The 13,217-nt window shown below is 44.8% G+C and overlaps 1 protein-coding gene across 1 annotated transcript in view; it reads left to right on the top strand.

Annotated features, from left to right (window-relative positions):
• Positions 1 to 11,406, top strand: part of LOC115267542 (potassium voltage-gated channel protein Shaw-like) — a 178,294-nt gene extending 166,888 nt beyond the window's left edge. The window contains exon 6 of the mRNA XM_062847599.1: positions 11,206 to 11,406. Coding sequence (XP_062703583.1) covers positions 11,206 to 11,406 — 201 coding nt within the window. The remainder of the gene's footprint in view (positions 1 to 11,205) is intronic.
• The last annotated feature ends 1,811 nt before the right edge of the window (positions 11,407 to 13,217 follow it).

Here is a 13,217-nt window from a genome sequence, read left to right as displayed (position 1 = left end):
CCGAATGCCGTTTGCCCGAATCATGATCAAAAGAATTCAGAGGAAGTTTTTGACATTCTATCTGCCAATATGACCATCAGAAGTATTTCCTTCTTTCAATCATAGGCTATTCTTTCTAGTATTGATTTTCATTGATTAGTTGGCGTTGAAACTACCGATATTATATCAAAGCTTTTTTGTTCTTTGAATTATGGGCTGTTCTTTAGATATATACTGAAACGGGAAACAATGCCATGGTCACTTTATTTCATCATGCATTTTTCTGCCAAATGGCATTCGGCCAAACAACCTTTTCGGCCAAATGGAGTTTGACCAAACGGCATTCGGCAAAATGACGCGGAACCCTATTGTATAATGCTGCTTGAGATGCATAATTTGAAAAGCCGATTTCACTTTCTCATCGCCTTTAAGATTCTTGAGGAATTCGCATGGCCCGTAACTCCAGCTTGAAATCCCCTGATGTTTACAACACCAGAGCATTGTAATAAATACCCCTTGAGTTGCATAATCACTCTTTTTCCTCGGCCTTAAGGTTCTTGCGAAAACAGCATGGCCCGTGACCCCAGCTTGAGAACCACTGTATCTCATCTCTCACCTCATCTCTCATCTCATCTCTCATCTCATATCTCATCTTATCTCTCATCTCATCTCTCATCTCATCTCTCATCTCATCTATCATCTCATCTATCATCTCATCTTTCATCTTATCTATCATCTCATCTCTCACCTCATCTCTCATCTCATCTCTCATCTCTCCTCTCATCTCTCATCTCATCCCTCATCTCATCTCTCATCTCATCTCTGATCTCTCATCTCATCTGTCATCTCATCTCTCATCTCATCTCTCATCTCTCATTTCTCATCTCTCATCTCTCATCTCTCATCTCTCATCTCTCATCTCTCATCTCTCATCTCTCATCTCTCATCTCTCATCTCTCATCTCTCATCTCTCATCTCTCATCTCTTATCTCTCATCTCTCATCTCTCATCTCTCATCTCTCATCTCTCATCTCTCATCTCTCATCTCTCATCTCTCATCTCTCATCTCTCATCTCTCATCTCTCATCTCTCATCTCTCATCTCTCATCTCTCATCTCTCATCTCTCATCTCTCATCTCTCATCTCTCATCTCTCATCTCTCATCTCTCATCTCTCATCTCTCATCTCTCATCTCTCATCTCTTATCTCTCATCTCTCATCTCTCATCTCTCATCTCTCATCTCTCATCTCTCATCTCTCATCTCTCATCTCTCATCTCTCATCTCTCATCTCTCATCTCTCATCTCTCATCTCTCATCTCTCATCTCTCATCTCTCATCTCTCATCTCTCATCTCTCATCTCTCATCTCTCATCTCTCATCTCTCATCTCTCATCTCTCATCTCTCATCTCTCATCTCATCTCTCATCTCTCATCTCTCATCTCTCATCTCTCATCTCTCATCTCTCATCTCTCATCTCTCATCTCTCATCTCTCATCTCTCATCTCTCATCTCTCATCTCTCATCTCTCATCTCTCATCTCTCATCTCTCATCTCTCATCTCTCATCTCTCATCTCTCATCTCTCATCTCTCATCTCTCATCTCTCATCTCTCATCTCTCATCTCTCATCTCTCATCTCTCATCTCTCATCTCTCATCTCTCATCTCTCATCTCTCATCTCTCATCTCTCATCTCTCATCTCTCATCTCTCATCTCTCATCTCTCATCTCTCATCTCTCATCTCTCATGTCATCTCTCATCTCATCTCTCACCTCATATCTCATCTCATCTCTCATCTCATCTCTCATCTCATCTCTCATCTCATCTCTCATCTCATCTCTCATCTCATCTCTCATCTCATTTCTCATCTCATCTCTCATCTCTCATCTCTCATCTCTCATCTCTCATCTCTCATCTCTCATCTCTCATCTCTCATCTCTCATCTCTCATCTCTCATCTCTCATCTCTCATCTCTCATCTCTCATGTCATCTCTCATCTCATTTCTCACCTCATATCTCATCTCATCTCTCATCTCATCTCTCATCTCATCTCTCATCTCATTTCTCATCTCATCTCTCACCTCTCATCTCTCATCTCTCATCTCTCATCTTTCATCTCTCATCTCTCATCTCTCATCTCTCATCTCTCATCTCTCATCTCTCATCTCTCATCTCTCATCTCTCATCTCTCATCTCTCATCTCTCATCTCTCATCTCTCATCTCTCATCTCTCATCTCTCATCTCTCATCTCTCATCTCTCATCTCTCATCTCTCATCTCTCATCTCTCATCTCTCATCTCTCATCTCTCATCTCTCATCTCTCATCTCTCATCTCTCATCTCTCATCTCTCATCTCTCATCTCTCATCTCTCATCTCTCATCTCTCATCTCTCATCTCTCATCTCTCATCTCTCATCTCTCATCTCTCATCTCTCATCTCTCATCTCTCATCTCTCATCTCTCATCTCTCATCTCTCATCTCTCATCTCTCATCTCTCATCTCTCATCTCTCATCTCTCATCTCATCTCTCATCTCTCATCTCTCATCTCTCATCTCTCATCTCTCATCTCTCATCTCTCATCTCTCATCTCTCATCTTTCATATCATGTCATCCTTCCCTAACCCTCCATCCTATCCTCTACTCTCCCCTCTACCCTACCCTCTATCCTAACCCTCTACCCTAACCCTCTACCCTATTCTCTACTTTAACCCTATACCCTAACCCTCAACCCTACCCTCTACTCAAACCCTCTATCCTATCTTCTACTCTATCCTCTACAATAAGCCTCTACCCTACTCTCTACGCTAATCATCAACCCTACCCTCTACCCTACCTTCTCTTCTATCCTCTACCCTAACTTCTACCCTACCTTCTATCCTAACCCTCTAACCTACCTTTTACCCTACCCTTTTTTCTTTTACTCTACCCTCTCTATCGTACCCTCTACCCTACCTTATATCCTATCTTCTATCCTAACCCTCTACCCTACCCTCTATCATAGTCTCTACCCTACCCTCTACCCTAACCCTCTACCCTACCTTCTACGCTAATCATCTACCCTAACCTCTACCCTCAACCCTACCTTCTACCCTACCCTCTACCCAACCCTCTACCTTAATCCTCTACCCAACCCTCTATCCTACCTTCTACCCCAATCCTCTACCCTACCCTCTACCTTGCCTTTTACCCTACCCTCTACCCTACCTTCTACCCTACCATCTAACATTACCCTCTACCCTAACAATCTACCCTACCCTCTACCCTAACCCTCTATGTATCATATGTATCACATGTTACTTGTTCCCGAATACCTAAAACCCCAATTTACGCCTAAGGAGCGTAAATTGGGGGAGCGTTATTTGGGAATTAGTGCGTAAATGGGGGGAGCGTTATTTGGGAATTAGTGCGTAAATCGGGGGGCGCAAATTGAGTTTGGCGCAAAAGAAGTGAGCGTAAATTGGGGTTTTAGTGTACAATATGCTATATTCTGAAAGAAGTTGGGAAAAATCATTAGAACAGTTCATTTTATTTAAAAAGCAAAGTGTATTTATAATTTCTGAAACAGTCTATATAGTGACCGAAACGTCGGATGAAAACTTAACATTCCGTTTTTGAGTTTTTCTTCCAACACTAAAAGCCATAACCTCAAAACATAAGATCAACAGTCGATTTCTCAAGAAAGTTCAACATGGCAAGTTTCTACTGCTTGGAACTCTATAAAAATTTAACACAGCATTCTTAAGAACCCATACACACTTTAAGATACAGGGGGTGGCCAAAATGTTTGGGGCAGGCAATTTTTTTTTCTCTCACAAAAAAAGTTCAACATGCTGTAACTTTTCATAGAGTGCATCAAACATTCCCAAATTTTGACTGTTTGTAAACCTAGTATATTTGGTACAAATTTTAACTCGATTGACTAATCTTTCGCGAAGCCAGAACCGTTCTCGTAAAACACTATTTTTGAGACATCGAATTGTTGAACTGTCATGCCTCAGAAACCAGTAAACCGTATTGAATGAAATTTTCAAAGTTTATCAACAATTTTAGGAAGAATTCTTGCGAAAAGGAATTCCAGTAAGAATGTCCCTTTCGCTATAATCCTGGAAAAGTTTTCCAGGAATAATTCTTAATGAAGTGCAATAATCTATTTAACTAGACGATTTTATTAATGAAAATTTTACAGGAGGTGGCGTCCTAACCTGTGAAAATTAATATCATCATCAACATTGTTGTCACATCGTAAAACGGCTTATAGTGAACTGATGTCATTTCCTTGGGGGCGTACCAGTATTGGGAGTGCTAAAATTTGGAAACCTTGAGTAATCAATCTGATTTTGCACTGATAGCACTGTGGACACTTGGTGTACGTGAAAGGCAAAAACTACTAGTTGTATTTTTTGCAAGGTGTATTCTCAAATTTTGGCAAGATTTTACTGTAAAGTTTATTCCGAAAGTGGGAGAAGCCAAAAGTTTCAGACCCATCAGTTTGACCTATTTTATTCTGATATAATTAGACCGAATTGTAGATCATGACACCCGTGATGTTCATCAGACCAACGTGCCTTTTCATGTGAACCAATATGCTTACCAAGCTAAAAAAGCCACTGTGACTCTTTTGCACAAACTTTGTTACGATATCGAGAAAGCATTCATTCAAAAGCAACCTAGTTTTGGAGTTTTCATAGATGTCGAAGGTGCTTTTGACAACGTGTATTTCGATGCCATATTGGAAGCCGCACGGAGTCATAGTATATCTCCGATGTTTTCCAATTGGATTTATCAAATACTCAAAAACAGATATCACTTCTTGACAAGGCGTCAAGCAACGATTAGGAAATTAAGTGTTTGTGGATGCCCCAAGGGGGAGTCGTGTCACCGCTTTTGTGGAATCTCGTAGCAGATACGTTATTGAGGCAACTCAATAATAGCGGTTTTCCTACTTATGGTATTGCCAAAAACTTGATGCAATGCACTCTTCAGATAGTTGACAAATGGTGTACAATTTAATTTGAACAAATAGTCAAAAAAGAAAAACAATAAAACCACCTCAACTACATATTCTTCGAAACGCGGTGACAGTGAAAAAACAATTGGAAACGCGCACCGTCAGCTCTTTGATCTGCCTGCAAAGTAATAAAAACACGTAAAAATACACATCCGCACATGATTTCTGATTTCACCGTTTCCACGAAAATGTATCACCGGGAGGATTCACGATTCCAATCCGCAGCAGCATCGGGAATCACCCGAGGGCTAACGAGCTTTTTCGAGCAATAATCTGACTACACACTTGTGTACTGCAGACAGATAAAGCCGCGTCGGCTCATCGGTTTGTTTTTTATGGATGTCATTCTGTATGTTAATTCAATCGCGAAACAGGTACGTATGGTGGTGGGTCCTATGTTGGTCTCCATGAATCGTGTAATGCTTTTAAACCGTTGATGTACCGAAACAGGATGAGTTTCACTTATAATTCTCCCATCCATGCATAAAAAGCCCACTCCAGAGTAACCGGATGAATGAAAAAAAAAATGCTCCCTGAGTGTATGGTCGGACATATAAAACTGCTGTTCACGCTGGGTGCGCTCGGTGATTGTTTATTTTAGTAAATGGAAATGGGTTTAGTCTTTGATTTATTTGCGCACCGAGATTGCTGATGAAGAACGAAAAGTGAGTATAGGGGAAATGCGAAATGCAGGGGAATTCATTGGCTGGAATGTTCAATTTAAGAGTTCCAAATGGGGCACTGCACTGTATGGAGGTGGTGGGCGGAAGTTATGTTCACCAACAGGTAAAACAGTGAATTTTGATGGTGAGCTGTTGGGAAAGTTGATGGACAGTTGATTACAGAGAAGTTATTTTTCGACCAGCCGGGATGGGAAGGTTACTTCATTAGCTGGATGTGAGTTATAGTAATTTGGAAGTCTATATTATTATCTGGAGTGAAAATTTCGTTACATGTTGCTATTCTTTTCTGAAATTTGTAGAAGATTACTTTTAAATCCTTAGAAAGGGCCCATATAGCCGAGGCGGTAAACGCACGGGTATTCAGCATGACCATGCTGAGGGTGACGGGTTCGATTCCCGGTCGGTCCAGGATCTTTTCGTAAAAGAAATTTCCTTGACTTCCTTGGGCATAAAGTATCTTCGTGCCTGCCACACGATATACACATGCAAAATGGTCATTGGCAGAGGCAGCTCTCAGTTAAAAACTGTGGAAGTGCTCATTGAACACTAAGCTGAGAAGCAGGCTTTGTCCCAGTGCGGACGTTACGCCAAGAAGAGAAGAGAGAGAGACTTTTAAATCCTAACTGTCTTCTGATTAAATGATATTTCCTGCATTTTGACAGTGTCCAAAAAGGCAAAGTTATCTGGCTGTATATGTCCATTTTTCCTTTCCTGGAATAAAGGATTTCATTTATTCTTTACTCCGTCTCTGAAAATAAAAGCCTTCGTTCACAAACACCATCTGAAAATATCTCCGGAATAAATGAGCTTGGAATGGCAGTGGCACGTCAACAAACAAGCTTATTTTCCGCTTCCTTAAAATTCCGCTGCCATTCATTCCAACTTCAGAAGCGTCGCGATTCTCAATTCCAGGAAAGTTTTGTTTCGTCAGGAAATCTGTCGATTGAAATTCACCGGAGACAGTTCTGGAAAACTCTTTCATGATGCTATCTGTGTGGTCGCCCGATCCATATCGTTTCCGGGAATTTTATTCCGTTCTTTAAAAAATGTGTCGCTGCTGCAAATGATCAAACGGAAATCGAATAAAACTTTTCCCGCCGGTCGTCTATTCTGGTTGGTTATTGAACATTTTTCACAACGAGTGCACTATCAAATCAGGTATTGCATCGGCCTCATTCACGTAGAACTTTCTACAGTGCTTTTTTAATATGAAAACTTATGCCGACACTTGACGTGGCACGAAAAATATGGTTTAGTTTTATAAACCAACAAATAGGATATTGGTTCCCTTATTACGCATGTGGTGCCCATTTTTAACCTACGAAAAACAAAAGATTGAACCGATGCTTGATACACTAAGCGCCCCTCCACCCTTTTGCCAAAATTGGGAAAAACCCCTCCCTTGCTCCCATATGCTCAGAAAAGGGTAAGGTGTCAGCCGCTCTCGGGGGGAAGAGCAACTGGCGAAGAATTGAAAGTGCCAGGGCTGGGATGGAACCCATGGCCATCCACGCCACGGGCCCTGGCTCACTTGTAGTTAGTGGGCACAAACGCAAGTGTGTTGTACATTGGCATCTAAGCCAAAAGAAAGATGGATATGTTGAAAAAGGAGTGTTCCTGGTGTGGCTTCGGAGTAAGTTTGGCATTCTATTCCACGGAATCGTTACATGTTCTGTGGCCTAGTTGATTAAAGTGCCGGTCTACAGAGTAACAGAGTTTTTAGCCATGAGACCACCTGAAACACCTCTGACACCCCCATATACCCCTTAGAAACCCCTTGTGACCTCCTGAAACGTCCCTGAGACCTTCTACAATGCTCATGAGATTCTCTGAGATTGTCTCTGAGATCCCCTGGAACTGACCTGGGAAAGACTCTCCGGAAAGACGCCCGGAGCCTCCCTGGAACCACCCTGAAATGCCTCTGAAACCTTCTGAAATAACCCTGGGTCCTTTTGGAACTCCCCTGGATTCTAAGACCCCCTGAAGCTCACAGGAGGTTCTTGAGAACTACTCGGAACACTCTGAAACGCTTCTGAGATCTCTTGGTAGACCCTTGGACTCCCAGAAATTCCCCATGAGACCCCCTAAAGCCTTCCTGATACCTCCTGGAACGCACTTAACCCGTTTGACCCAAGGTAAAAAAAAAAGTTCAAAAAATCGCCAACAGTCCATTTCTCAACAGAATTCATCAAAATTTTAAACATAAACTCACACAACACTATAGTTTTGGAAATATACGGGATCAACATATTCTTGGACTTCTGGACGGAGTAAGGCCGATGGGTCACTGGGTCAAGTCGGGCAAAAATAAGGCCAAGTACGATTTGCACCCCCATAACCTTCTTCTTAACGAAGTATTTCAATGGATGTTTGCACATTCCGTTGCCTAACGATAGTTGATGTTGCTGCAGGTTTGAATTAGATTTGTTCCGATAGGTTTCTTCTGAGTTTTTGAGATATTCAACATTTCTGAACCATCTATGTCTACATTTGCGTTTGTTGTTTTCAAATTAAATAAAACACGAGATATTCCCTTATTGTCCTTAAAGGTCATCGGAGACATCTTTAGAACATGTGTTGCCCTTGTAGGACAATTAACATTTCTTGAATAACTCGATGGATTGTCCGAATCCGTCCTTACAAAACATTAACACTCAACATAATCACCAAGGATTATTTCTATTTTTTTATCGCTCTTATTTGCACCAATACTTGAACATCTGTATAATGTTTGTTATATCAACGAACAGTAGAAATTTGAAGTCATGATTGAAGTCATGCCTTGACTACATTTAATCGTGGATGGGCTACAATTAGGCCTATTTGCATACGGAAAACAACGGTTAGCTCCAGAAACCAATACTGCATCGAACAGGAGTGAATAAATTCCTTGACTAGATTCCTGAGTACCTGAGATGGCCTGGCTGAAGTCAGGCCTTGAGTTCACTGTGCTGTATATAAACAGTAATCACATGTTTTACCTATGTGGAACCTCTGCGTACTACATAAACTCATATTCTATCATGCGTCAATAAAAAGGTCTCGCACAGCTATTCCTAGGAAAATTTGATGACCTAAGCGAAGTCATGCCTTGACTTCAGAGAACCATAGACGGACAACAATGAGAGTTTTATGCATGCGGAAAACAATGCCCAAGCAACACACATGTTATAATAGAGTTACGACAGCGCAAGTTTTGGTTGTATAGAAGTTTGTTTTACGTAATTCTAACATTGTGTTGAAATAACGTAAAATAAACTTCTATACAACCAGAACTTGCGCTGTCGTAACTTTTATATAACATGTGCGTTACTTGGGTGGTTAGCTCCAGAAACCAATACTACATTGAACTGGAGTAAGGGGCTGTTCATAAACCACGTAGACCAAAATTTGCCCATCTCAGACCCCCCTCCCCCCTCGTAGACTTTTGTCCATACACAAATTTTGAAATTTGTATGGAGCGTAAACTTTGGCCAGAGCCCCCCCCCCTTCCTCCAAAAAGTCTACGTGGTTTATGAACGGCCCCTAAGTGAATTCCTTGACTAGATTCCTGAGTACCTGGGGTGGCCTGGCTGAAGTCAGGCCTTGAGTTCATTGAGCTGTAGTTAAACTGTAGTCACATGTTTTGCTTGTGTATAACCTATGTGCACACTGTCACAATAGATCAAAAAACTGGTCGCAGTGATGGAAATACCCAACACGGAATAAAAAAATGTGCACTACATAAACTCATAGTCTATCATGTGTCAATGAAAAGGTCTCGCGCAATTATTACTAGGAAAATGTGATGACCTTAGCGAAGTCACGCCTTGACTTCAGAGAACCATAGATGGACAATAATGAGAGTTATTTGGACGCGGAAATCAATGGTTAGCTCCAGAAACCAATACTACTGTGGTGGATGCGGCCCTGAGCAAGAAATGTTCAAATCAAATCAAACAATGATAATTTACAAACAAATTGATCATCAGAAACGCGATCAGGCCACCCGGTCGATGAACGCATTTATGCTGATCCCGCAAAAAGGGTCACGTAGGCCCCACCACGATAGGGACATAGCAATAAGTAAAACTTGAATGAATCATTCTCAGTCTAACCATAATCGTTAGAAGTGCTTCGTGAATTCCTGGATTCCCGGATAAACTGATACGGTTGATCAAGGCGACGATGGATCGAGTGATGTGCGATCGTCAGGAGTGATGTGCGATCGTCAGGATCGTTCAAAATTTCTACTGTTCGTTGATATAACATACATTATACATGTTCGCGCCCATCGGACGCTCCGGTGGAAAATGTGCCCCACTTTCCCCTACGAGATCGAACAGCGTCACTCGAGCTCCCACAAAGGTAAACAAGGCGGCGACAACGATCCCAGGCGGGACCACTCACCACCGACGATGATGATTGATGATGACAGCTGCGAGCGCGCGAGCCTCATCGCGGCGGCACCCAGTTGGAATAACATGTGCAGGCCGCTTGTGAGTGACCGTGAGTTACTTCGTTCGAGCAGTGCAGCCAGATCGACGGAAGGTTCTAGAATGTTTTATCCGGGAATATTGTGGAACATTCTGGATGCCTTCCGGAGTGCTATAAAAAGAGAGCACCACCTCCGAACGAGGAAACAGTTTATTCTGACCCGGCAAACGGTCAAGAAGTAGTGAAGTGTAATCGAAGAGTACAAGCGTTCGCGTGGCTTCGACAACGCGAAGTAGAAGTGTAAAAGCGTTTGCGTGGCTTCGACAACGCAAAGTTTAAGTGGAATAAAGTGCTTTAAGTGTTAAAAGTACTTCCCGTGTGTTTTCTTTCTTGCGAGGAAGAAATTCCCGTTTGAGGCACTGCGGAGCCCCAAACATTTTGGTCCTTCGAGCCGGATCAACGGAGGATTTCTGGTACCCCAGGTCTTGCGAGACTCCATCCCGCCAGAAATCCAAGAGCTCCCCGTTTGAGGCACTGCGGAGCCCCAAACATTTGGTCCGTCCGAACCGGATTCAGTGCCCGTGGAGTGGAACCGGCCTACAGTCCCCGGTTCTATATCGAAGCGAGGAACTCCTGCCGGTCAGCGAACCGACCGGAGCCAACGACACCTTGCCGCCGGCAAGGATACCAACCCGTCGAGGCCTTCTGCTGATTTGAGGAGCAATCAGTGGAAGTAGGACCCTATCCCTGGAGACCGCCGGTAAACAAGGGATCGTTACAGCGTCTTTCCCCTGGTCAACGAGGCGACCAGCTGAGGAATCCCTGCCGATCTATGGGCGATCGGCACCAACGGTGACTTCTTTGCCGCCGGCAAAGACACCATCTCATTGGAAGAATTCTACCGATCGACGAGTCGGTCGGTCCCAGCGAGGCTTTCTGCTGGTCAAGGAGTGATCTGTAGAAACGAGACCCTTTCCCCTGGAAGATTTGCCACCGGTCAGCGAGGAGATCGGCACCAGCGAGTTGTTCCCCTGGTCAACGAGGCGACCAGTCGAGGAATCCCTGCCGGTCTGTGGACGATCGGCACCTACGGTGACTTCTTTGCCGCCGGCAGAGACACCATCCATCGGAGCAATCCCACCGATCGACGAGTCGGTCGGGCCTAGCAAAGAGTTCTGCTGGTCATCGAGGCGACCAGCCGAGGAGTACCGGTCAACGAGAGAACGGTATCAACGGTGACATCCTTACCGCCGGTGAGGATACCAGCCTATCGAAGAGTCTGTCGGCCGCAGCGAAGCGTCCTGCTGGTCATTGAGGCGACCAGTCGAGGAATCCTGTCGGTCAGTGTACGACGAGCATCAAGGGTGACATCTTTGCCGCTGGCAAAAGCACCCACGAGAAGATTTCCTGCCGATCACCGAGATCATCAGGCCCCTGGTCAACGGGCGAGAGGAATTACCGCCGGTCAGTGGACGATCGGCACAGGATGTGTCATTCTTGCCACCGGCAAGACCACCAAGAAGACAAGGTTATAACGGTCAGCGAGCCTTGCGATCGGTACCGTCAAAGCCTTCTGCTGATCAAGGAGATATCAGTAGAAGCGGAACCGCCCCTACAAATCATCGAGACACCAAGGAGAAGTTCTCCCGCCGATCAGTGAGGCGTTCGTTCCCAACAAATCGTTCCCCTGGTCAACAAGGCGACCAGTCGAGGATCTCCACCGGTCAAAGAAGATGGCACTGTCGGTGATTTCTTGCGTGAACACCGAAGAGAGGACTTGTTGACCAATCACCAACCATCAAAGTGAAGTGTACCCGAACAGGGTGAAGCATTCGAGATGAGACACCGCACACCGGAATTTGAGGACCCCGTCATGCATGAGACACAGCTGCTCATGCATCTCCGTGAACAGGTCACGCGGAAGATCCGATACGTCATCGGAAACCTGGTGGAGGCGAACCACGACCCGTCGAAGATAAGATCATCGCTCCTGCGGGTGTACGAGAAGAAGCTAGGCACGTACTACCAGGAGTACGCCAAGCTTCACCAGGAGATCTTGGTTCGCATCCCGGCATCGGAGTTCGAGGATCAGGGTGACCTGGAGATGGACTTCTACCGACTGCACACCGAAGCGCTGCTAAGGATAGAGCAGCTATCCGCGAGCTTGGCTGGTGAGTACGAACTCAGCAAGAGTGAGCGCCATGTTTTGGAAAGCTTCCAAAGCAGGCAGCTGTCAGAGCCTACTCAAGAGGAGCACTCTGACAAGTCTAACGTGAAACCGTCACATCACGTTGCGACAACCGTCAGCAATATGGAGTCCGCTCAGGAAGAGCGCTCTTATTGGTCCAGTGTGACGCCAACAAATCACACTGTGATACCAACCCAGCCACCAGCCAAGTCGCAACCGAGAGAGCGCCGAGCTTTTGGTAGCCTCCATAATCGGCATCAGGTGGAGTCCGTCTCAGAAGAACTCTACGACTCATCCAGTCTAGAGCCGCCGGCAATCTCTGAGACGTCCAAGGACCAACCGAACATCGTTCACAGGGAACACGACAGGTCGTCCTGTACGAAGGAACCGCGTCACACAACGAGATGTGGCGTACCATGCAGTAAAGATCGACAAGGCGTGGATTGGAAGCGGACTTCCCTCCGGACAGAGTTAACACCGACGAAGCAATCCAGCCAGTCCTGTATGCCGCTATCGAGTGGCACTGCGATACCCGTCCAGGAAATCCAACCAGTCAGCGAGGATTGGGGACCTTCTGGAAGAACGCCATGGATTCACCACCAATCGCAGTGTGGTTGCAAGAAGCTCTTCAGCGCACCCAGAATAGAACGACCGACTCGAAGAGTGCGATCAGATCTCCAACCGAAGAATGCTCAGAAGGAGCACTGCAAGCCGGTAAGTATCCGGAACCAACGTCAGTCGGAGTCCGCTCGGGAAGAGCACTTCGGCTCACCAAGTTACACCGTGAAGTCTGACGAGTCAGCAGCCCCTGGTCTACTGCATAAAGTGGATCATCAACACCACTTGGAGTGCGATAAGGAGGAGAACTCCCGACAAGCAAGTGTGGGACCACATCCAAACGCCCATTCTACGACATCCGTCGAGCATCAGGAATCTAC

The sequence above is a fragment of the Aedes albopictus genome, chromosome 2 (assembly GCF_035046485.1).
Source record: "Aedes albopictus strain Foshan chromosome 2, AalbF5, whole genome shotgun sequence".
Lineage (NCBI taxonomy): Eukaryota > Metazoa > Arthropoda > Insecta > Diptera > Culicidae > Aedes > Aedes albopictus.
This window is presented reverse-complemented; position numbering and strand designations above follow the sequence as displayed.